This window comes from Lithobates pipiens, unplaced genomic scaffold (assembly GCF_037356315.1).
Source record: "Lithobates pipiens isolate NorthernLeopardFrog02 unplaced genomic scaffold, aLitPip1_a1.2 Scaffold_35, whole genome shotgun sequence".
NCBI lineage: Eukaryota > Metazoa > Chordata > Amphibia > Anura > Ranidae > Lithobates > Lithobates pipiens.
In genome coordinates, this window is record NW_027507811.1 from 14,130,106 (window position 1) to 14,154,717 (window position 24,612).

The 24,612-nt window shown below is 51.4% G+C and overlaps 3 protein-coding genes across 6 annotated transcripts in view; 1 reads left to right on the plus strand and 2 right to left on the minus strand.

The window, feature by feature from the left end:
• The window catches only part of LOC143955614 (uncharacterized), a 347,615-nt gene that overhangs the window by 287,164 nt on the left and 35,839 nt on the right, over window positions 1–24,612 (minus strand). For 3 of the 4 annotated variants that reach the window (XM_077465705.1, XM_077465704.1, XM_077465708.1), the window contains exon 1: window positions 3,199–3,253. The exons of the other annotated variant lie outside the window; for it this stretch is intronic. The gene's annotated coding sequence lies outside the window, so the exon portion shown is untranslated. Of the gene's footprint in view, window positions 1–3,198; window positions 3,254–24,612 lie in introns of those variants that run through there. 4 annotated transcript variants of the gene reach the window in all.
• The window catches only part of LOC143955619 (uncharacterized), a 106,269-nt gene that overhangs the window by 64,537 nt on the left and 17,120 nt on the right, over window positions 1–24,612 (plus strand). The gene's annotated exons all lie outside the window — the stretch shown is intronic.
• On the minus strand, window positions 5,760–24,213 carry LOC143955633 (uncharacterized). Its single transcript, XM_077465734.1, has 7 exons — window positions 24,147–24,213; window positions 17,309–17,424; window positions 16,684–16,818; window positions 16,472–16,595; window positions 16,261–16,355; window positions 16,029–16,155; window positions 5,760–15,170 (listed from the first exon to the last, which is right to left on the minus strand). Exons 2-7 carry the CDS (start codon window positions 17,393–17,395, stop codon window positions 13,606–13,608), a joined length of 2,133 nt encoding a protein of 710 aa, XP_077321860.1. The 5' UTR covers window positions 17,396–17,424; window positions 24,147–24,213; the 3' UTR covers window positions 5,760–13,605.

Sequence of the window (24,612 nt, forward strand, 5' to 3'; positions counted from 1 at the left end):
GGTCTCATCAGACCACAGGACATGGTTCCAGTAATCCATGTCCTTAGTCTGATTGTCTTCAGCAAACTGTTTGCAGACTTTCTTGTGCATCATCTTTAGAAGAGGCTTCCTTCTGGGACAACAGCCATGTGGACCAATTTGATGCAGTGTGTGGCGTATGGTCTGATCACTGACAGGGTGACCCCCCACCCCTATAACCTCTGCAACAATGCTGGCAGCACTCATACGTCTATTTCCCAAAGACAACCTCTGGGTATGACGCTGAGCACGTGACCTCAACTTCTTTGGTGGACCATGGCGAGGCCTGTTCTGAGTGGAACCTGTCCTGTTATACCGCTGCATGGTCTTGGCCCCCGTGCTGCAGCTCAGTTTCAGGGTCTTGCCAATCTTCTTATACCCTAGGCCAGGGATATGCAATTAGTGGACCTCCAGCTGTTGCAAAACTACAACTCCCATGAGGCATAGCAAGACTCTGACAGCCACAAGTATGACACCCAGAGGCAGAGGCATGATGGGACTTGTAGTTTTGCAACAGCTGGAGGTCTGCTAATTGCATATCTCCGGCCTAGGCCATCTTTATGTAGAGCAACAATTCTTTTTTTTTTCAGATCCTCAGAGAGTTCTTTGCCATGAGGTGCCATGTTGTTGAACTTCCAGTGACCGGTATGAGAGAGTGAGAGCGATAACACTAAATTTAAACACACCTGCTCCCCATTCACACCTGAGACCTTGTAACACTAACGAGTCACGTGGCACCGGGGGAGGGAAAATGGCTAATTGGAGGGGCCCCGATTTGGACATTTTCACTTAGGGGGTGTCCTCACTTTTGTGGCCAGCGGTTTAGACATTAATGGCTGTGTGTTGAGTTATTTTGAGGGGATGGCAAATTTACACTGTTATACAAGCTGTACACTCACTACTTTACATTGTAGACAAGTGTCATTTCTTCAGTGTTGTCACATGAAAAGAGAGAAGAAAATATTTACAAAAATGTGAGGGGTGTACTCACTTTTGTGAGATACTGTGTATATATATATATATATATATATATACCGTATATACTCGAGTATAAGCCGAGATTTTCAGCCTCTTTTTTGAGGCTGAAAGTGCCCCCCTCGGCTTATACTCGAGTCATCGCTGTCTGCCCGCTCGATCAGCGTGTCGAGCAGACAGACAGCGGCCATTCTATAATTCAAAAGCCGCGCCTCCGGCTCCGCCTTCGCCTGTGATAGGCGGAACACTGAATTTCCCAGCAGCCTGTGTTCCGCCTATCACGGACATCGTATCATCCTCGTACTACGGACGAGGATGATACGATGTCCGTGATAGGCGGAACACAGGCTGCTGGGAAATTCAGTGTTCCGCCTATCACAGGCGAAGGCGGCGGCGCAGCTTTTGAATTTTACAATGGCCGCCGAGGCGCCGACGAAGAGGGCACGGGACGGAGGCAAGGCAAGGCACGGCACGGGACGGGACGGGACGGGACGGGACGGAGGCAAGGCACGGCGGCAAGGCACGGCACGGGACGGAGGCAAGGAGGCAAGGCACGGGACGGAGGCTCGGGACAAAGGCTCGGGACACAGGTAGGCTGGACACACACACACACACACACACACACACACACACACACATGGATGGAGACACACACACACACAGGGATGGATGGATACACACACACAGGGATGGATGGATGGAGACACACACACACAGGGATGGATGGATGGAGACACACACACACAGGGATGGATGGATGGATGGATGGAGACACACACACACAGGGATGGATGGATGGATGGACACACACACACACAGGGATGGATGGACGGACACACAGGGATGGACGGACACACAGGGATGGACGGACACACACACAGGGATGGACAGGCATGTCTCACCCTCGGCTTATACACGAGTCAATAAGTTTGCCAGTTTTTTTGGGGGTAAATTGGGGGCCTCGGCTTATATTCGGGTCGGCCTATACTCGAGTATATACGGTATATATATATATAAAAAATACAAGAAAAATACTATGTAAGTAAGTATATACAAAATATATGTGTATATCTATCTAGCTATATACATACATATACACATACATACATATATATATATATATATATATATAACACTATGTATATACAGTGTACACCCATACAATATATAATACAATGTATATACATTAAATATTATAATATAGTATATATATATATATATATATATATATATATATATATATATATATATATATATATATACACACACACACACACACACACCATAATGTATATACAGATAGTACAGTGTACCAAACTATAATATATACACAATACACATAGAACACTATGAATATACAGTGTACACACCTATATAATATATACATAAAATACTATAATATAGTATATAAACAATATATAATATAAAATATATATATAAAATAATGTATATCCAGATAATACAGTGTATCAAACTATAATATAAACAATAAATATACACAGAACACTATGTATATACAGTATACACCCATATAATATATACAATGTATATGCATAGAACACTATAATATATATATATATATATATATATATATATCAATATGTATATACAGTGTACACCCAAACAATATATAATACAATGTATATACATAAAATACTATAATATAATATATATATATATATATATATATATATATATATATATATATATACACCATAATGTATATACAGATAATACAGTGTATCAAACTATAATATATACACCATACACATAGAACACTATGTATATACAGTATACAGTGTATCAGACTATAATATATACAATAAATACACACAGAACACTATGTATATACAGTATACAGCCATATAATATAATATATACAATGTATATACATAGAATACTATAATATAGTATATAAACAATATATAATACAACATATATATATATAACATAATGTGTATACAGCTAATACAGTGTACCAAACTATAATATATACAACAAATACACATATAACACTATGTATATACAGTGTACACACCTATACAATATACATACACATATGACACAATGCACAGCCCTATAATACAATATATACACATATAACACAATGTATATACAATAAACAGCCACATAATACATATATAGAATGCACACAGAGGCTTGCATGCACTGTGCACTCCTCTATGGAGGGACACCAATACTGACCAGCAACTTCTCCCCCTCTCCATAAGAAGCCATTTACCCACCCCCCTCCCTTGGGAGCGCCCCGCCCACTTCCGCCATGTGGCACGCACACAGGCTTAGTTTTCCTGCCTGTGCGTTCCACGCCTCTCTTCCGCCAGAATCCAACGTGGCCGCTCGGCGGTCCGAGCGCGCATGCTCGTTCGGCGGCCATTTTGTCGTAGCCCCAGGACTCTAAAGACACATGGTTGTTAGGCTTGCGGAGGGTACAGAAGGTGATAGGGCTTTTTTTTTTCTTTTAGATAAAGCAGAGTCACTGCAGATGGAATGTGTATAAAGAGGAAATGTAATGAGTGAAGAGGGGGTGATGTTGTATAGGGGTCATCTAGGACCCCAAATCTCATGGATGGGGGTTGCGGAAGGAGCACAGCGACTTCCTGCTATGGTTGGTGGCTCCGGCTTGCGCCTCTCAGTGCTCACCACAGGGGGTCACCCGATCACAGCAGAACATGCAACTGCAATACTCACCTTCAATCCAGAGCTGTCCCCTTGCAGTACTGAGTTTTCACCACTAGGTGTCCTCAGTCTCCGGGAGCCGAATGACACCAGGAGTGACCCAACTGTGAGTGCAGGGTGTCACGGTCCCGCCCCTAAGACCGAGGTCCACTCTCAGCTGTAGATCAGACACGGGAGGGAAGAACTCCCCCGCTTCAGATCTGAATATTTCTCGCTCAGCTTTCTGTAATCGCAGTATTAGAGGTAGAAGACAATCCTCTGTCCTCATTTTACCATTCCTGACACTTGGTGTGTGGGGATCCTTCAGCTCCCCTCCTCTTACTGCAAAGAACCCTTCCCATGTGATGGGAACCCTTCCCACTGGTCAGCTGACTATGCCGGGTCCGTACACCGCTTTTCCAGGTTCCGCCACTAATAGGCCAGGATAAGGATGCCGGTGTTCTAGCTGTGGGGCATATCCTATTTATAGGAGGTGGTGGCTTACTGCATTATAGCCTTTATATGGGGGGGAGTGGCTTACAGGAGCATACCCTGTCTATGGGGGAGTGGTTCATAGGACCATATCCTACCCATGGGGGAGTGGTTCATAGGACCATATCCTATCCATGGGGGAGTGGTTCATAGGACCATATCCTACCCAAGGTGGAGGGGCTTATTGGACCATATCCTACCCAAGGGGGAGTGGCTTATAGGACCATATCCTATCCATGGGGGAGTGGCTCATAGGACCATATCCTACCCATGGGGGGAGTGGTTCATAGGACCATATCCTACCCATGGAGGAGTGGTTCATAGGACCATATCTTACCCATGGGGGAGTGGTTCATAGGACCATATCCTACCCATGGGGGAGTGGTTCATAGGACCATATCCTACCCATGGGGGAGTGGTTCATATGACCATATCCTACCCACGGGGGAGTGGTTCATAGGACCATATCCTATCCATGGGGGAGTGGTTCATAGGACCATATCCTGCCCAAGGGGGAGTGGCTTATAGGACCATATCCTACCCATGGGGGAGTGGTTCATAGGACCATATCCTATCCATGGGCGAGTGGCTCATAGGACCATATCCTATCCATGGGGGAGTGGTTCATAGGACCATATCCTATCCATGGGGGAGTGGTTCATAGGACCATATCCTACCCAAGGGGGAGTGGCTTATTGGACCATATCCTACCCAAGGGGGAGTGGCTTATAGGACCATATCCTATCCATGGGGGAGTGGTTCATAGGACCATATCCTACCCATGGGGGAGTGGTTCATAGGACCATATCCTACCCATGGGGAAGTGGTTCATAGGACCATATCCTACCCATGGGGGAGTGACTTATAGGAGCATATCCTATTTATGAGGGGTGTTTTATTAGAGCATATCCTGTCTATGCAGGAGTGGCTTATAGGGGCATATCCTATTTATAGGAGGTGGTGGCTTACTGCATTATAGCCTTTATATGGGGGGGAGTGGCTTACAGGAGCATACCCTGTCTATGGGGGGGGGGGGGGGGGGCTTATAGTTTGTTTTCTTTGTAAAGCACTTTGAGAAGCTACCTTTAAAGGTTCTACCTAAAATAACGTTTATTATTATAGGAGCATATCTGTCTATGGGGGAGTGGCTTACAGGAGCATATCCTATTTAAGGCGGGCGGCGGCTTATGGGATTATATCCTATCTATCGGGGATAGGCTTCTTAGAGCTTATCCTATCCACATGGGAGTGGCTTATAGGTGCATATCCGATTTATGGGGAGTGGCTTATATCCTATCTATGGGGGAATGGCTTACAGAAGCTTATCCTATTTTTGGGGAGTGGCTTATATCCTATCCATTGGGGAGTGACTTACAGAACCATATCCAGTGTATGGGGAAGTGGCGTATAGGACTATATCCTATCCATTGGGGAGTGACTTACAGAACCATATCCTGTGTATGGGGGAGTGGTTTATAGGAGCACATCCTATCCATTGGGGGAGTGACTTATGGGGCCATATTCTGTGGGGGGAGTGGCTTATAGGACCATATCCTGGCTTATACTATAGTAGTTTGTAGAAAACACACAGGCACCCATTTATTAGAAAACTTTTATTGCAGTTCATCAGAAGATTATAGTCTTTGTTTGCTAAAACAACCATCCTCCGACCCGTAGTTCTAGACACGTGCCCAACAATATTAAATTATGACACCCCACCCGGGGTGGCCATTAATCCTTTACAGCAAGGAGAGGACATGCACACCATTTAAGAGAATGCCAGGTACACTGGTAGGGACCAGGACCACCCCGATCCCGGGAAGGGCATGAAGAGAGAACAAGGGTTTGTTAAAAAAAAAAAATTAGGTGTCTGCTTCCAAATGGCAATTTTTAGAGTAGGGGCCCGAATGGGGAGCAAATATTATTAAAATTCTTCTATCACTGATATCTGTACGAGTGGAAAGTCATCGGAGATTCTGAAGGATCTGGACACGTTCCTGAGATAGGCCAATAAGGTGGATCAGAAAAGTTCTTCACTAACATCGTACGCCGCCGACATGTAAATGGTGTTCCAATGGGGACATGCCTACCGGATGGTAGGATTGGGTACGTTGAGTGGTTACTCCACCTCATAATAGTCTACTGGTGAGGAAAGGGCACCTACTTAACTCAGGTTTACCTACATCAACTTTATGGAAAAACTAGCCAGACTGAGTGAAAAGTGTCCCATGTTGCTGAAAACAGGAAGTACAATTCATATTTGGTGTCCTCTCGAAAAATAGTATAGGTGTTAACTCCGCCCTGTAATGCAATGCAATGTAATGACCTGGGAATGTGCAGTCAGGAATAGTCACCACTGGTGCCATTTTCATGAGGGCACCAACTCCGGCATCCCCAGCACATGACATACCACACCTCCGCTGTTCAAATAGTTGCTCCTGCCCCCTTCCATACATGTAGGCCTTGCCAACCCTTCTTAGTACCCCTCTTCCATCTTAGCGGCAGGATGGGCCACCACCTGTAGACAGTGCGTTCACTCAGCCGCTCATGGACCAGTAGACCAGACCGCTTCTAACATCCAATACGGCAGGGGTGTCCAAACTTTTTTCAAAGAGGGCCAGATTTGATGAAGTGAACATGCGTGAGGGCCGACCATTTTGCCTGTCATTCTTCGAACCATTAAAATTCAGTCTAAGTGTGTTCGTCTGAGCCCTAATACACTGCCCAACAAGAATTATCTTGCCTTTGTGGCTGTGTGTGGGGAAGAGATGAGCTTCGGGCATATTATTTGGATATACCGTATTTATTGACGTATAACACGCACCTTCACTTTAAGAGGGAAGTTTCAGGAAACAAACGTAAATTTTAAATATAAAGAACTGTGAAGCAAAATAAGGGTCTGTGCCCATCAATGCAGCCTAATCAGTGCCCATCTGCAGCCCCACCATTGCCATGAATGCAGCACCCCCATAGCCATGAATGCAGCACCACCCCCATAGCCATGAATGCAGAATTACCATTGCAGTACCCCCACAGCCATGAATGCTGCACCCCCACAGCCATGAATTCAGCCTTACCATTGCCATGAATGCAGCACCCCCATTGCCATCAGTGCAGCCTTAGCCATGCTCATCTATGCAGCTTTGGAGGGTAGAGGGAGGGGTCAGGACGAGTGCCTTACACACAGGAGTATTTCCTGTTTACGAGGCGGCCGCCTCTTTAATACAAAATCCCACCTCCTATGATGGACAGAACAGTCGGCCAGTGGTGGCGCAGGAGACGGGACTTCCTATTGCAAGGCCACCTCGTGAACAGGAAATACTCACTATATGTACTGCACTAGTCCCGCCCCCTGCCTGTCCCCTCCAAGGCAGCCAGCATATATATCTTTTTCTGCCCCTCCCCCGGCGCACAGGCATTCGTTGGGGGCCACAAAAGATATACATGTTCAAATTACCAGACGGGCCGTTTCGAAAACCGGAACGCGGGCCGGACTTTGGACATGCCTGCAATACAGGTTCGTCTAGCACCCGGGGCAAGGAGGTGGAACTGCGCTCCCTTTTCCCACTAATGGGTTTACTGCCCTCTGTCCATTCTTTGTCCCCTTGCTCCGCTGTGCCCAGGGCAGCTGTCCCTCCTGCCCACCCCTTGCCCGGCCATGCTTACATCTATCCTATCCTGCCACGGAGCTACTAAGGAGTTTTTTTTAGTTTTGGATAGGCTGCGCAGAGCCTACATGTACTGAGGAGACAGGGGCACCTATCTGATTGGTGGAGGAGCGGGATGTAATCTGCTGGGGATGTTAAAATATATAAAGGAAACAGCAGATGGCGCCAACTAAGTGCAGTATATAGGAAGAGCCTAGAGGGCACCATCTAAGTGCAGTATAGAGGAAGAGACCAGAGGGCACCATCTAAGTGCGGTATATAGGAGGAGACTAGATGGCACCAACTAAGTGCAGTATATAGGAAAATACTTTATTAAAAGTCACAAGTGTATTTCTGTTTAAAAAAAATAAAATAAAAATCACAAATGGCAACTCAGAAGATTCATCAGGATAAGAGCATGTCCTCCACCCAGTGCAGTTTACTGTTGAGCCTCATTGTGTCTTTAGCAGCCAGGAAGCAGATTCCGCTGCCATGAGCTGTGTAGGACACCAGAAAGGAAACTGGAAATGCTGGCGTGCATGGACTGCGCAAGATTGGAAGTGACATCACACCCGAGAGGGCCCTAACGTGGGGAGAATGAGTACATGTTTCAGGGCAAGGTGGCTCCAGGATTTCCAGTTTCCTTTCTGGTGTCCTACACAAGCACCTGACTTGAAACCAGAAATCCTGGAGCCACCCTGCTCCGAAAAACATGAAGCCACGCTCCCCCCCGTTGCGGCCCTCTCAGTTGTGACGTCACTTCCAGTCTTGCTCAGTCTATGCGCTCCAGAATTTCCGGTTTCCTTTCTGGTGTCCTACACAGCTCCCGACACGAAACTGGAAATCCTGGAGCCACCCTGCTCGAAATATGAAGATACGCTCCACACGTTGCGGCCCTTTCAGGTGTGACGTCACTTCCAGTCTTGAGCAGTCCATATGCTCCCGAATTTCTGGTTTATTTCTGGTGTCCTACACAGCTTCTGACACGAAACGAGCAATCCTTGAGCCACGCTGCTCCAAAACATGAAGACACGCTCCCCATGCTGCAGCCCTCTCAGGTGTGACGTCACTTCCAGTCTTGAACAGTCCATATGCTCCCGAATTTCTGGTTTATTTCTGGTGTCCTACACAGCTTCTGACATGAAACAAGCAATCCTTGAGCCACGCTGCTCCAAAACATGAAGACACGCTCCCCATGTTGCGGCCCTCTCAGCTGTGACGTCATTTCCGGTCTTGCTCAGTACACGAGCTCCAGGATTTCCAGTTTGCTCTCTGGTGTCCTACACAAGCTCCTGACATGAAACCAGAAATTCTGGAGCCACCCTGCTCCGAAACATGAAGCCACGCTCCCCACATTGCGGCCCTCTCAGTTGTGACGTTACTTCCAGTCTTAAACAGTCCATACACTTCAGAATTTCCAGTTTCCATTCTGGTGTCCTACACAGCTCCTGACACAAAACTGGAAATCCTGGAGCCACCCTGCTCGAAAAATGAAGCCACGCTCCCCACTTTGCGGCCCTCTCAGTTGTGATGTCACTTCCAGTCTTGCTCAGTCTATGAGCTCCAGAATTTCTGGTTTCCTTTCTGGTGTCCTACACAGCTCCTGACACAAAACTGGAAATCCTGGAGCCACCCTGCTCCAAAACATGAAGCCACGCTCCCCACATTGCGGCCCTCTCAGTTGTGACGTCACTTCCAGTCTTGAGCAGTCCATACACTCCAGAATTTCAGGTTTATTTCTGGTGTCCTACACAGTTCTGACATGAAACGAGCAATCCTTAAGCCACGCTGCTCCAAAACATGAAGACACGCTCCCCATGTTGCGGCCCTCTCAGTTGTGACGTCACTTCCAGTCTTGAGCAGTCCATAGACTCCAGAATTTCCGGTTTCCTCTCTGGTGTCCTACACAAGCTCCTGACATGAAACCAGAAATCCTGGAGCCACCCTGCTCGGAAACATGAAGCCATGCTCCCGAATTTCTGGTTTATTTCTGGTGTCCTACACAGCTTCTGACATGAAACGAGCAATCCTCGAGCCACCCTGCTCCAAAACATGAGGCCATGCTCCCCAAGTGGTGGCCCTATCAGGTGTGACGTCACTTCCGGTCTTGCTCAGTCTATGAGCTCCATGATTTCCAGTTTCCTCTCTGGTGTCCTACACAAGCTCCTGACATGAAACCAGAAATCCTGGAGCTACCCTGCTCCAAAACATGAAGCCACGCTCCCTACGTTGCGTCCCTTTTAGGTGTGACATCACTTCCGGTCTTGCTCAGTCCATGAGCTCCAGGATTTCCGGTTTCATTTCGGGTGTCCTACACAGCTCCCGACAGTGGCGCCTCCTTCCTGATGACACGCTGAAGCTCAACAGTTACCCACACTGGGTGGATGAGATGCTCTCATCCTCATGCATCCTGTGAGTTGCAGCTTGTTATTTTTAATAAACTCTTTCTCTATATACTGCTCATAGTTGGCGCCTTCTAGGCTTTTTTTGATATACTGCACTTAGTTGGTGTCCTCTGCTGTTTCCTTTATATATTGCAGAGATTACTTCAGTCTCATTTAGGAGCTGCCAAGTATATCTTTGTACCTATTGACTTTTTAGTATAATTCTTCACCCCACAGCACAATCACATGTATGATTATATTGCAGTTCAGCTGTATCCCTACCTGCGCCATTCTCCATAATTCCCTGTGGGGGGAACATTTTGAAAAAAAAAATAGCCTTTCGAGTTGCATTAACCCTTTAAATAAACTGTCACTAAAACGTATCACTGCATTAGTAAGGCCAACTCACCCACTGTAGACCTGGGAGCCCATTGAAGAACATAAGAATTCAGATAGTCAGGTTATACTGCCACCTACAGGAGGACTGAACACTGGGAAACAGGAAAATTGGAACCCCGCCTATACCCAGCATGCCTCAGTTTTGTGTAAAACCAGTACCAAGAGCCTTATTAAATACAGAGAGGTGGCATCTGCGTCCCTCAACAGGTTCCAAAAAATAATTATTTTACGGAAACTACAAAAATCATAATTTTCTTCCTTGTCTATTGAGGGACACAGAAATGCAGATACAACTGGGGCATCGAAAAGCAGTTCAAATGAGGACAGTCCAGCAAAAAACGCCTCCCTAAGAGGACTGGGAACCGCTTGCAGCCCAAAAGCCATCTGAAGGACCAACACCGGGATCCTAATGGAAGAAGGGGCCCACAATCTTTTCTCAGCCGGGCATTCTTATAGGGCATCCAGTAGGGAAAAAGGAAGTCCTAAAAGTCACACCAAAACCCTGTGGAGGAGGATTATGACAGCCTGGACCACCAGGCTACCCCCCCAACGCGTTTCACCGTCCCATGTTCCCCAACCACTTAAGGACCAGGTCTAATCTGACACTTTTTGTTTTGTTTTGTAAAAATCAGAGGGTTTTTTTTTTTGCTAGAAAATTACTTGGAACCCCCAAACATTATATATATATATATATATTTTTTTTAAGCAGAGGCCCTGGAGAATAAAATGGCAGTCGCTGCAATTTCCTAGGTCACAGGGTATTACCACAGCGGTGTTTCAAACGCAATTAAAACATGCCTTGTGATAAAAAATATGGGATGACAGGTCCTTTTTTTTGGAGACATCTGGGGTCAATAAGACCCAAAATCTCTCTACAATGGAAAGCATCAGATCAAAAAAACATTGATCTAATGCTTAAAAAAAAAATAAACAAAAAAAACGCCCTGTTCACATAAGCCGTGAACTGGAAGTGACGTCATGAGGTCACTCCAGTCCTCCCAGGTCATAGAGATGAGTGGAGGCCATTATTCCTATGCTAATCTCTATGGCCAGCTGCTGTGACCGCCGGATCGGTTCTTGGGCTTCCCGATGAGACAGGTTAGCCTGAAAACTACTGGAAAGCGGCGGGAGGGGTCGTTCTCCCCCCTCTCCAAAACGTGATCCAGCGGCTAATGAGCCACTTGGATCACTGTTACCAGAAAGAGCAGCGGATGCAGAAAATTGTAATACCAGGGGAAATGGCGTCTAGCTGCAGCCATAGCTCTGGTATTAAACGTCAAAGTAATGGTGTATTTTCCCAGTTAGGCGGTCAAGGGGAGGAGTGAAATGCTTTGGGTGGGCGTGGCCTGGTTGGAGTCCGGGTTGAGGCTGTCAAACCTCCTCAGTTTTACTGAGATGAGCGACTTTTACGACTTCCTTTCCCCCACTGCATGTTTTGAACTGGGATGAGCTTTGTCCTTGTCAGCACTTCTATCGGTCTGTCATGCAAAAGGTACTGGTGGAGCCTTTGTTGTGGATCCTCATAGAAAACTCGCAAAAAATAACAGAGGCATGCTGGGTAGGGGAGGGGTCATGTAGGGGCTGGCTTACAATTTTTGTGTTTGCAAGTTCTCCCACCTCCTGTAGGGGCAGTATAACCCAACTGTGTCTGAATTCCTGTGTCTCTTAAAGTGGTTGTAAACCCTTACAACCAACTTTGACCTACAGGTAAGCCTAGATTAAGGCTTACCTGTAGGTCCAAGAAATATCTCCTAAACTTACACAGTTTAGGAGATATTTGCCGAAAGACAGGCACCGCTGTCTACGGCGCATGCGCACTGAGCGTGCCGCGCTCAACGGGAAATGCCGCGAGTGGCGGCTCCCATGCGCGGGAGTGGCGCCATCGCTGAATGACAGCGGCGGAGCAGCGAGACCCACCGAGAAGATGGATGCGCCGGACTACAGGGGACAGCGGTGACTTTGCTGGCTCCTGTGTCAGGTAAGTGACACATAATGGACTACTATGCGATGCATAGTAGTCCATTATGCTTTACCTTTGCAGGGAATGAAAGAGGAAGTAAACTCATCAGGGTTTACTTCCTCTTTAATGGATGAGAAGGAACAAGGGTTTTAGGTGAAGGCCCTTTCCAGGGACACGGTCCTTTTGCCCTGCATGGGCAAGGCTAACATTGTCTCCTTAAACTATGTATTAACATGTCCATGGAGGTAAGTTTGAGATGAGGACCTGAACCACCTTCAAGATACGGCAAGGTGACATATTAAGCTACACATGATCATGTCCATGAGGAAATTTTGAGATGAGGACCTGGACCATGTTAAGATACGGCAAGGTGACATTAAACTACACATGAACATGTCCTTGAGGAAATTTTGAGATGAGGACCTGGACCACTTTCAAGATATGGCAAGGTGACATTAAGCTACACATGATCATGTCCATGAGGACATTTTGAGATGAGGACCTGGACCACCTTCAAGATATGGCAAGGTGACATTAAGCTACACATGATCATGTCCATGAGGACATTTTGAGATGAGGACCTGGACCACCTTCAAGATATGGCAAGGTGACATTAAGCTACACATGATCATGTCCATGAGGACATTTTGAGATGAGGACCTGGACCACCTTCAGGATACGGCAAGGAGACATTAAGCTACACATGATCATGTCCATGAGGAAATTTTGAGATGAAAACTTGGGCCACCTTCAAGATAAGCGTCCATCCAGGAAGGTGTTCTCTTTTGCTAGAGTGCCATAAAACGATGTTGGTCCTGGCCAATGGAGTTTTGCTGTATATTTTTGCATAGACTCCAGTGTTAGTAAAAAAACAAAAAACAAACAAACATTAAAACCAAATGTCCTTCTATTGTGCTTAAAATTCCATTGTATTGTCCCACGGCGACGTCTCTGGAATAAAACTGCAAAAACCTCAAAAAGGAAGACCTCACTCCATGCTCTCGACATCGAAGGGTCAACATGTGCCGGCCAGTACCAGCCTGAACCCAACCAGTCAAGGATGACAATCCCTCCTATGTACAGCGTGCGAGTATTCCGTGGAAAAGCTTTTCCCGCACGCCTGACATATGTATGGCTCCCCGGTGTGAGTCCTAAGGTGCTTCTGAAGGTCTGATTTCCATGAAGTACGATAATCACACTCCGAGCACGCAAACGGCTTCTCGCCCGTGTGAGTCCGTTGGTGCTCGGTGAGGAACCATCTCTTCTTAAAGCGTTTTCCGCAGTCCGGGCACGGGAACGGAAGTTCGGCAACATGCGTTTCCTGATGGGCGACCAAGTCTGAATTCTCTAAAAAGCATTTCCCGCACGCCGAACACAAAAACGGTTTCTCCCCGACGTGGATCTTCATGTGACCGAGGAGCGCGCGCTTCCGAGGGAAGGGATCCCCGCATTCGGAGCACACAAACATATTCTCTCCCGTGTGGGTCTGGAGATGAGACGCGAGGTCCGACTTCTTCCTGTATCGCTTCCCGCACTCGGAGCAACAAAACGGACGCTCGTCGGAGTGCGTCTTCTCATGCTCCGTTAAATCCGGCTTATAGAGAAAGCCTTTTCCGCAGTGCAAACACTCGAAGGGTTTGACCCCGGAGTGCTCCGCCCGGTGCCTTTCCAGCTTTCTTCTATCTGTATATCTCTTCCCGCACTCCGAACAGGAAAACGGCTTTTCTCCAGTGTGCCCTCTGAAATGCCGGTCTAGAATGGCTTTCTTGGAAAAACTCTTCCCGCACTCGGAGCAGGTATAAGGCAGGTCTCCGCTGTGGGCCCGCTGATGGACGACTAAATTACACTTGAACATGAAGGCCTTCCCGCACTCAGAGCAAGAATACGGCCTGAACCCTGAATGAGTCCTCTGGTGAGCCCCCAGTTGGGATTTAGACAGAAAGCATTTGTCGCACTCAGGGCACGGAAACGGGCGCTCCCCCGCGTGCATGCCCTGATGTTTGAGAAAGTACGACTTCCCGACAAAACTCTTCCCGCAGTCGCTGCAAATGAACGGCTTGACGCCCGTGTGGGTGAACCGATGTTTCACCAGCGTGCCCTTCTCTCCGAAGCACTTCCCGCACTCGGAACACGAAAATGGCTTCTCGCCCGAATGGGTCTTCACGTGTCGGAGGAGATCAGCTTTCCGCACGAAACATTTCCTGCACTCGGAACACCGAAACGACTTTTCGACGTGGGAGGCTTGGTGCCGAACGAGGTAGATTTTCTGCGTGAAACCTTTCCCGCACGCGGGGCACGTAAATGGTGGCTCACCCGTGTCAAGCGTTTTCAGGTGGTTACAGAACGCCGATTTCAGCGTGAAACATTTGGCACATTCAGTACATGAAAATGTCCCACCCTCTTCGTCTTCCACAATGAGTTTCCTGATTTCCGGTTTAATGGGACACGACTCCTCAGGGTTGGTGGGATCTGCTGATCTGTTAGCGCTGTGAGGACCTGGATGAATGTTTGGTGTCACGGGATTGTCTCGTAGAGAATCGCATGCGGTGGCTTCATCTTCTATTTTACAGTCTTGAGATGAAGTCAGACGACCCTCAGACGTTTCCACGTGACCGCATGCTAAAAATATAAAAAGATTATCACTATAAAAAATGGTGTATAGTCTTCTCTTTCCCTTCCTTTTCCATAATACCCCAACCCCCCCCCCCCCCCCCCACACACACACACACACACACACACACACACACACACACACACACACACACACTTACTTTCTTCACCCCGCTTTCCCATGATCCTCCCCTCATATTATTTTGCAACACCTTCCCTAGATGCATGGGCCTTGATAGGTGGCCGAAAGACCAGGGGCTTCAGCCTGAAGTCCAAAGCCGGGGGGGGGGGGGGGGGGTTGTGGCGCAGGGTTTTTTAAATGGGTGGTGTAGTTGTGTGGCGGGGGGTAAGCTCACTTGCTGGTTGCTGCCCGGCTTACCAGTGCCCATCAATTCTGATTGCTAAACTCACCTGCCTGATACACGGACCATTACACTAACCTACCTACCTGACATACATACGCTGACCTACCTGACCAGGAGACAGACTTCATGTGTCCTGCAGAAGCTCAGCTCAGCTGTGGTGTGAGGTGCGCCCTTCATCACAGCAGGCAGGCAGCCAGAGGAGGAGAGGAGATCTCACAGTGATGTGGCGCGGCGGCCGCAATGTAATTCCCGCGTTCTGGAGCCTGCAGCGTCTATGATGGACATCACCTGTCCCGCCATTGGACCAGTGGGACGTCCATCATAGGCGTTGCAGGCTCCAGAAGGCGGGACCTGCTATGTCATTTGGCCGCACTGGGGACAAGATCGGTCCCCACTCTGCGGCAATAATGGAATGCTGCATGCTGGGGACCCATTTGGGGCTCCAGCCCCCCCCTCCCGACGCCACCGCCTAGACTTCCTGTAACTAACATTTACCACCCACCATTGCTGATATCCACAGGAAAGACCTCCTCTTTAATGGCCACCATCGGTCCGCCAGCCACCGTGGATGGCCGATCGCCCATCTCTTCTTCTTCCTCTTTATTTTCCACTTTCACGTCACTTTTACTCTACATTAATGGAATTATTACAAATATAAAAGTTATCATGAGGCTGGGAACAACAGAAGAATACAACTTGTAGGATGTCCACGTTTTCTTCCCGTTAAACCATACCTGATGGTGAGGGATGGTGTGACCTTCCTGTGTGGAATCCCGGGAATACAGAGGACGGGGACATCTCTCTGGTGGGTTCCCATTACTGGATCCATCTGTAGGAAACACACACACTGACTGAATACATTGTTTCTATGTGTTTATCAGATGATGGGGGATCTAGGTGGAGCCTCTGTACTGCTCTCTCCTTTACAATAAAGTCTCCTCTTACCCGGTGATGTGAGGGGCGGCTGATTCTCCATCATGATGTCCTTGTAGAGATCCTTGTGTCCTTCTAAATTCTTTTGGTTTTCCATGGAGAAATAGACAGTGACATCCTGACACCTTATAGGAACCTGACACACACAATGATACAGTCACCATCCAGACACATCCCTTGTCTGTTACTGGATAATGTCCCAGAATTCCCAGAATCCTCCTCACCTCTCCTGTCAGCAGCTCCATCATATTCTTTATGACTTCTAGAATCTTCTGTGTGTTATTTCCCACCGGAATCAGAAAGTGAGGTGCAGGAACTCTGATGGTCATATGGTCACCAGACTTCAAAGGTTGAAAGCTCTGTTTTGAAAAAGCATCAAATCAATTAATGTGACTCTTCAAAACTTCCTCATCTCCGGTCAGGTCTGTGTTTTATTAATAGAGATAAGAGTGATGTCATGTGACCTCCCAGAATCCTCCTCACCTCTCCGGTCAGGTCTGTGTTTTATTAATAGAGATAAGAGTGATGTCATGTTACCTCCCAGAATCCTCCTCACCTCTCCGGTCAGGTCTGTGTTTTATTAATAGAGATAAGAGTGATATCATGTGACCTCCCAGAATCCTCCTCACCTCTCCGGTCAGGTCTGTGTTTTTATTAATAGAGATAAGAGTGATGTCATGTGACCTCCCAGAATCCTCCTCACCTTTCCGGTCAGGTCTGTGTTTTATTAATAGAGATAAGAGTGATGTCATGTGACCTCCCAGAATCCTCCTCACCTCTCCGGTCAGGTCTGTGTTTTATTAATAGAGATAAGAGTGATGTCATGTGACCTCCCAGAATCCTCCTCACCTCTCCGGTCAGCAGGTAGATGATCTCCAGAGTGAGGTCTAATATCCTCTCTGTCACATGACACTTGTCCATCCTGAGTGCCATCATAAGGGTCTTGTTCGTCTTTCATCGATCACCTAGTTTGGAAATGGTTGATATTTTAGGCGCAATCCTTAAACTAGATCCACGATTTTGTCAATTCTGAATTTCAGGCAAGTGTAAATTTTGTTAATTATTCTTTGCTTGATTTGCTCTTCATACCCAACCAAAGGCACTTCTACCATTATCACATGACACAAGGAACAGTCAGATGACCACCTGTCCCCGTCCCTCACCACTGGGAAGGAGAGTGGGGAACGGGAAGGAGAACAGGAAGGAGACTGGAGAACGGGAAGGAGAGTGGAGGTCGGGAAGGAGAGTGGGGAACGGGAAGGAGAGTGGGGAACGGGAAGGAGAGTGGGGAACGGGAAGGAGAGTGGGGAGCGGGAAGGAGAGTGGGGAGCGGGAAGGAGAGTAGTACGGGAAGGAGAGTGGAGTACGGGAAGGAGAGTGGAGTACGGGAAGGAGAGTGGGGAAGGAGAGTGAGGAAGGAGAGTGAGGAAGGAGAGTGAGGAAGGAGAGTGAGGAAGGAGAGTGAGGAAGGAGAGTGAGGAAGGAGAGTGGGGAAGGAGAGTGGGGAAGGAGAGTGGGGAAGGAGAGTGGGAAAGGAGAGTGGGAAAGGAGAGTGGGAAAGGAGAGTGGGAAAGGAGAGTGGGAAAGGAGAGTGGGGTACGGGAAGGAAAGCAGGGAACAGTAAGGAGAGTGGAGTACGGGAAGGAAAGCGGGGAAGGAGAGTGGAGTACGGGAAGGAGAGTGGAGTACGGGAAGGAGAGTGGGGAACGGGAAGGAGAGTGGGGAACGGGAAGGAGAGTGGGGAACGGGAAGGAGAGTGGGGAACGGGAAGGAGAGTGGAGTATGGGAAGGAAAGCAGGGAACAGTAAGGAGAGTGGGGAATGGCAAGGAGAGTGGGAAACAGGATAAAGAGTGGGAACTGGTATGAAAAGCTGGAAACGGTAAGGAGGGGCAGGAATGGTGTTAGGAGCGGAGAACAGGATAACGAGCAGGGAATGGTATGAAGAGCGGGGAACAGCATGGAGTGTCAGAAACGGTATGAAGAGCGGGGAACGGTATGAGAAAGTTGGGAATAATATGTAGAGCTGAGAGAGGTAGGAACTTGGAGTCGAGGACGGTAAGTAGAAGCAAACGGTATGAAGAGTGGGGAATGGTAAGGAGAGTGGGAAACAGGATGAAGAGCGGAGACTGTTATGAAAAGCATGGAACGGTAAGGAGGGGCGGGGATGGTATGAAGAGTGGGGAACAGGCTCAACAGTTGGAAATGGTAACCAAAATGTGCAAAGAGCCGAGACTCAGAAGAAGAGCAGAGAATGGTAAGGAAATCAGAGAGCAGGATGAAGAGTGGAGAATGAGACAAGGAGCGGGGGACAGGACGAAGAGCGGAGGATGGGACGAAGAGCGGGGGACAGGATGGATAGTGAGCATGGGAAGAAAAGCGAGCAGGGGACGGGACGGAGAGTGAGCGGGGGTAGGAGAGTGAGCGGGCGACGGGACGGAGAGCGGGCGATGGGACGGAGAGCGGGCGACGGGACGGAGAGTGAGTGGGGGAAGGACAGTGAGCAGGGGACGGGGCGGAGGGTGAGCGGGGGAAGGAGGGTGAGCGGGGAAAGGAGAGTGAGCAGGAGACGGGGCGAAGAGCGGGGGACAGGACGAAGAGCGGGGGATGGGACGGGGAAGGAGAGTGAGCGGGGGACGGAGAGTGAGCAGGGGACGGGACTGAGAGTGAGCAGGGGACGGGACGGAGAGTGAGCAGGGGACGGGACGGAGAGTGAGCAGAGGAAGGAAAGTGAGCTGAGACTCAGAAGAAGAGCGGAGAATGGTAAGGAAATCAGGGAGCAGGATGAAGAGTGGAGAACGAGACAAGGAGCGGGGGACGGGACGAAGAGTGAGCGTGTGAAGGAGAGTGAGCAGGGGACGGGACAGAGAGTGAGCGGTGGTAGGAGAGTGAGCGAGCGACGGGACAAAGAGCGGGCGACGGGACGAAGAGCAGGCGACGGGACGGAGAGCGAGCGGGAGACGGGACGGAGAGTGAGCGGGGGAAGGAGAGTGAGCGGGGGGCGGGGCGAAGAGCGGGGGACGTGACGGAGAGTGAGCTGGGGAAGGAGAGTGAGCGGGGGAAGGAGAGTGAGCGGGGGACGGGATGGAGAGTGAGCGGGGGAAGGAGAGTGAGCAGGGGACGGGACGGGGCGAAGAGCAAGGGATGGGACGAAGAGCGGCGGGCGGGATGGAGAGTGAGCGGGGGAAGGAGAGTGAGCGGGGGACGGGACGGGGCGAAGAGCAAGGGATGGGACGAAGAGCAGGGGGCGGGATGGAGAGTGAGCGGGGGAAGGAGAGCGAGCGGGGGACGGGACGGGGCGAAGAGCAAGGGATGAGACGAAGAGCAGGGGGCGGGATGGAGAGTGAGCGGGGGAAGGAGAGTGAGTGGGGGAAGGAGAGTGAGCGGGGGAAGGAGAGTGAGCGGGGGACGGGACGGGGCGAAGAGCAAGGGATGGGACGAAGAGCGGGGGGCGGGATGGAGAGTGAGCGGGGGACGGAGAGTAAGCGGGGGAAGGAGAGTGAGCAGGGGACGGGGCGAAGAGCAAGGGATGGGACGAAGAGCGGGGGGCGGGATGGAGAGTGAGCGGGGGAAGGAGAGTGAGTGGGGGAAGAAGAGTGAGCGGGGGACGGGACGAAGAGCGGGGGACAGGAAGAAGAGTGAGCGGGGAAAGGAAAGTGAGCTGAGACTCAGAAGAAGAGCGGAGAATGGTAAGGAAATCAGGGAGCAGGATGAAGAGTGGAGAATGAGACAAGGAGCGGGGGACAGGACGAAGAGCGGGGGACGGGACGAAGAGTGAGCGTGTGAAGGAGAGTGAGCAGGGGACGGGACAGAGAGTGAGCGGGGGTAGGAGAGTGAGCGAGCGACGGGACAAAGAGCGGGCGACGGGACGGAGAGCGAGCGGGGGATGGGACGGAGAGTGAGCGGGGGAAGGAGAGTGAGCAGGGGGCGGGGCGAAGAGCGGGGGATGGGACGGAGAGTGAGCTGGGGAAGGAGAGTGAGTGGGGGAAGGAGAGTGAGCGGGGGAAGGAGAGTGAGCGGGGGACGGGACGGGACGAAGAGCAAGGGATGGGACGAAGAGCGGGATGGAGAGTGAGCGGGGGACGGAGAGTAAGCGGGCGAAGGAGAGTGAGCAGGGGACGGGACGGGGCGAAGAGCAAGGGATGGGACGAACTGCGGGGGGTGGGATGGAGAGTGAGCGGGGGAAGGAGAGTGAGCGGGTGACGGGACGGGACAAAGAGCAAGGGATGGGACGAAGAGCGGGATGGAGAGTGAGCGGGGGACGGAGAGTAAGCAGGGGAAGGAGAGTGAGCAGGGGACGGGACGGGGCGAAGAGCAAGGGATGGGACGAAGAGCGGGGGGCGGGATGGAGAGTGAGCGGGGGACGGAGAGTAAGCGGGGGAAGGAGAGTGAGCAGGGGACGGGGCGAAGAGCAAGGGATGGGACGAAGAGCGGGGGGCGGGATGGAGAGTGAGCGGGGGAAGGAGAGTGAGTGGGGGAAGAAGAGTGAGCGGGGGACGGGACGAAGAGCGGGGGACAGGAAGAAGAGTGAGCGGGGAAAGGAAAGTGAGCTGAGACTCAGAAGAAGAGCGGAGAATGGTAAGGAAATCAGGGAGCAGGATGAAGAGTGGAGAATGAGACAAGGAGCGGGGGACAGGACGAAGAGCGGGGGACGGGACGAAGAGTGAGCGTGTGAAGGAGAGTGAGCAGGGGACGGGACAGAGAGTGAGCGGGGGTAGGAGAGTGAGCGAGCGACGGGACAAAGAGCGGGCGACGGGACGGAGAGCGAGCGGGGGATGGGACGGAGAGTGAGCGGGGGAAGGAGAGTGAGCAGGGGGCGGGGCGAAGAGCGGGGGATGGGACGGAGAGTGAGCTGGGGAAGGAGAGTGAGTGGGGGAAGGAGAGTGAGCGGGGGAAGGAGAGTGAGCGGGGGACGGGACGGGACGAAGAGCAAGGGATGGGACGAAGAGCGGGATGGAGAGTGAGCGGGGGACGGAGAGTAAGCGGGCGAAGGAGAGTGAGCAGGGGACGGGACGGGGCGAAGAGCAAGGGATGGGACGAACTGCGGGGGGTGGGATGGAGAGTGAGCGGGGGAAGGAGAGTGAGCGGGTGACGGGACGGGACAAAGAGCAAGGGATGGGACGAAGAGCGGGATGGAGAGTGAGCGGGGGACGGAGAGTAAGCGGGGGAAGGAGAGTGAGCAGGGGACGGGACGGGGCGAAGAGCAAGGGATGGGACGAAGAGCGGGGGGTGGGATGGAGAGTGAGCGGGGGAAGGAGAGTGAGTGGGGGAAGGAGAGTGAGCGGGGGAAGGAGAGTGAGTGGGGGAAGGAGAGTGAGCGGGGGAAGGAGAGTGAGTGGGGGAAGGAGAGTGAGTGGGGGACGGGACGAAGAGCGGGGGGGGCGGGATGGAGAGTGAGCGGGGGACGGAGAGTAAGCGGGGGAAGGAGAGTGAGCAGGGGATGGGACGGGGCGAAGAGCAAGGGATGGGACGAAGAGCGGGGGGCGGGATGGAGAGTGAGCGGGGGAAGGAGAGTGAGTGGGGGAAGAAGAGTGAGCGGGGGACGGGACGAAGAGCGGGGGACGGGACGAAGAGCGGGGGACAGGAAGAAGAGTGAGCGGGGAAAGGAAAGTGAGCTGAGACTCAGAAGAAGAGCGGAGAATGGTAAGGAAATCAGGGAGCAGGATGAAGAGTGGAGAATGAGACAAGGAGCGGGGGACAGGACGAAGAGCGGGGGACGGGACGAAGAGTGAGCGTGTGAAGGAGAGTGAGCAGGGGACGGGACAGAGAGTGAGCGGGGGTAGGAGAGTGAGCGAGCGACGGGACAAAGAGCGGGCGACGGGACGGAGAGCGAGCGGGGGATGGGACGGAGAGTGAGCGGGGGAAGGAGAGTGAGCAGGGGGCGGGGCGAAGAGCGGGGGATGGGACGGAGAGTGAGCTGGGGAAGGAGAGTGAGTGGGGGAAGGAGAGTGAGCGGGGGAAGGAGAGTGAGCGGGGGACGGGACGGGACGAAGAGCAAGGGATGGGACGAAGAGCGGGATGGAGAGTGAGCGGGGGACGGAGAGTAAGCGGGCGAAGGAGAGTGAGCAGGGGACGGGACGGGGCGAAGAGCAAGGGATGGGACGAACTGCGGGGGGTGGGATGGAGAGTGAGCGGGGGAAGGAGAGTGAGCGGGTGACGGGACGGGACAAAGAGCAAGGGATGGGACGAAGAGCGGGATGGAGAGTGAGCGGGGGACGGAGAGTAAGCGGGGGAAGGAGAGTGAGCAGGGGACGGGACGGGGCGAAGAGCAAGGGATGGGACGAAGAGCGGGGGGTGGGATGGAGAGTGAGCGGGGGAAGGAGAGTGAGTGGGGGAAGGAGAGTGAGCGGGGGAAGGAGAGTGAGCGGGGGAAGGAGAGTGAGCGGGGGAAGGAGAGTGAGCGGGGGAAGGAGAGTGAGTGGGGGAAGGAGAGTGAGTGGGGGACGGGACGAAGAGCGGGGGGGCGGGATGGAGAGTGAGCGGGGGACGGAGAGTAAGCGGGGGGAAGGAGAGTGAGCAGGGGATGGGACGGGGCGAAGAGCAAGGGATGGGACGAAGAGCGGGGGGCGGGATGGAGAGTGAGCGGGGGAAGGAGAGTGAGTGGGGGAAGAAGAGTGAGCGGGGGACGGGACGAAGAGCGGGGGACGGGACGAAGAGCGGGGGACAGGAAGAAGAGTGAGCAGGGAAAGGAAAGTGAGCTGAGACTCAGAAGAAGAGCGGAGAATGGTAAGGAAATCAGGGAGCAGGATGAAGAGTGGAGAATGAGACAAGGAGCGGGGGGCAGGACGAAGAGCGGGGGACGGGACGAAGAGTGAGCGTGTGAAGGAGAGTGAGCAGGGGACGGGACAGAGAGTGAGCGGGGGTAGGAGAGTGAGCGAGCGACGGGACAAAGAGCGGGCGACGGGACGGAGAGTGAGCGGGGGAAGGAGAGTGAGCAGGGGGCGGGGCGAAGAGCGGGGGATGGGACGGAGAGTGAGCTGGGGAAGGAGAGTGAGTGGGGGAAGGAGAGTGAGCGAGGGACGGGACGGGACGAAGAGCAAGGGATGGGACGAAGAGCGGGATGGAGAGTGAGCGGGGGAAGGAGAGTGAGCAGGGGACAGGACGGGGCGAAGAGCAAGGGATGGGACGAAGAGCGGGGGGTGGGATGGAGAGTGAGCGGGGGAAGGAGAGTGAGTGGGGGAAGGAGAGTGAGTGGGGGACGGGACGAAGAGCGGGGGACAGGAAGAAGAGTGAGCGGGGACGGGACGGAGAGCAGGGGATAAGAATAGCAGGGAAATTTGAAGAGAGTGGGGGGTGGGTGGTCTAGGCTCCTCGGGGAATGGGTGGTCTGGACTCCTCGGGGGAGAGGTTTCTGTGCAGCCAATCATACTGGCCTCCAGTTTCTGAACTGGGCGGGTCATCAGTGGACACACCCTTCAGGGTCTCCCCACCTACCATGGCCCTGGCTGACCTTTCCACCCCCCAGAATTAGTTGCAGTTCCCCTTCCATAGACTGACCAGAGGTCACATCTCCATGGTAACCAGTCAGTGCCTCCTGCAGAGGACTCAGTGTTCCCCGGAGGACTCCCTTAGCAACCACATACACTACACAGGGACGCAGAGCTGTCTGGTTGCTATGGGTGACCGCACCGAATCTCTGGACAGCAGAACGATATTTTCCGGGGCACAAGGTGTTAACTCGCCACTCACCGACCCTCACACACGGTTCCTCACCGACCACTCAATCCCACTTCCGGTTCATGGAACGCACCTCACTTCCGCGCTGTGCGTTCCACGCCTCGGAGCGAGAGAACCACCCGAGACCAACATGGCCGCTGGGGACCGCCCGCGCTAGTGCGCATGCCCCGCAGTCCAAGACGCAGTCTTTGTTATCCCGAGGAAACAGAAAGGGGCGGGAGTTTGCGTTAACCCTTCCACTACGCAATACACATTAACCCTTTACTGCCCCCCACACAACTTTACCCCTTTACTATCCCCTCTATTACTTTAACCTCTTCTTAATACCTCTTATCTTCCATTCCTGAAATAAATGTCCAGCTAAAACTCTTATTTTAATTTTAGACGGTGTGTAGAGGGGTTAGAGCCCCTGTCAGGGTTTTTTTTTTGCTCTCCAGGATTCTGTTAGAGACATTTCCACTCACTTCCTGTCCTGATG

What these genes read in the sequence shown, in the direction of transcription:
- LOC143955633 (XM_077465734.1), bottom strand. Translation starts at nt 17,395, where the DNA reads ATGATGGCACTCAGGATGGACAAGTGTCATGTGACAGAGAGGATATTA. An exon ending in GCCGCCCCTCACATCACCGG is followed by an intron (nt 16,356 to 16,471) that starts GTAAGAGGAGAC and finishes TGTTTCCTACAG; the next exon opens with ATGGATCCAGTAATGGGAAC. An exon ending in ACACCATCCCTCACCATCAG is followed by an intron (nt 16,156 to 16,260) that starts GTATGGTTTAAC and finishes CCATTAATGTAG; the next exon opens with AGTAAAAGTGACGTGAAAGT.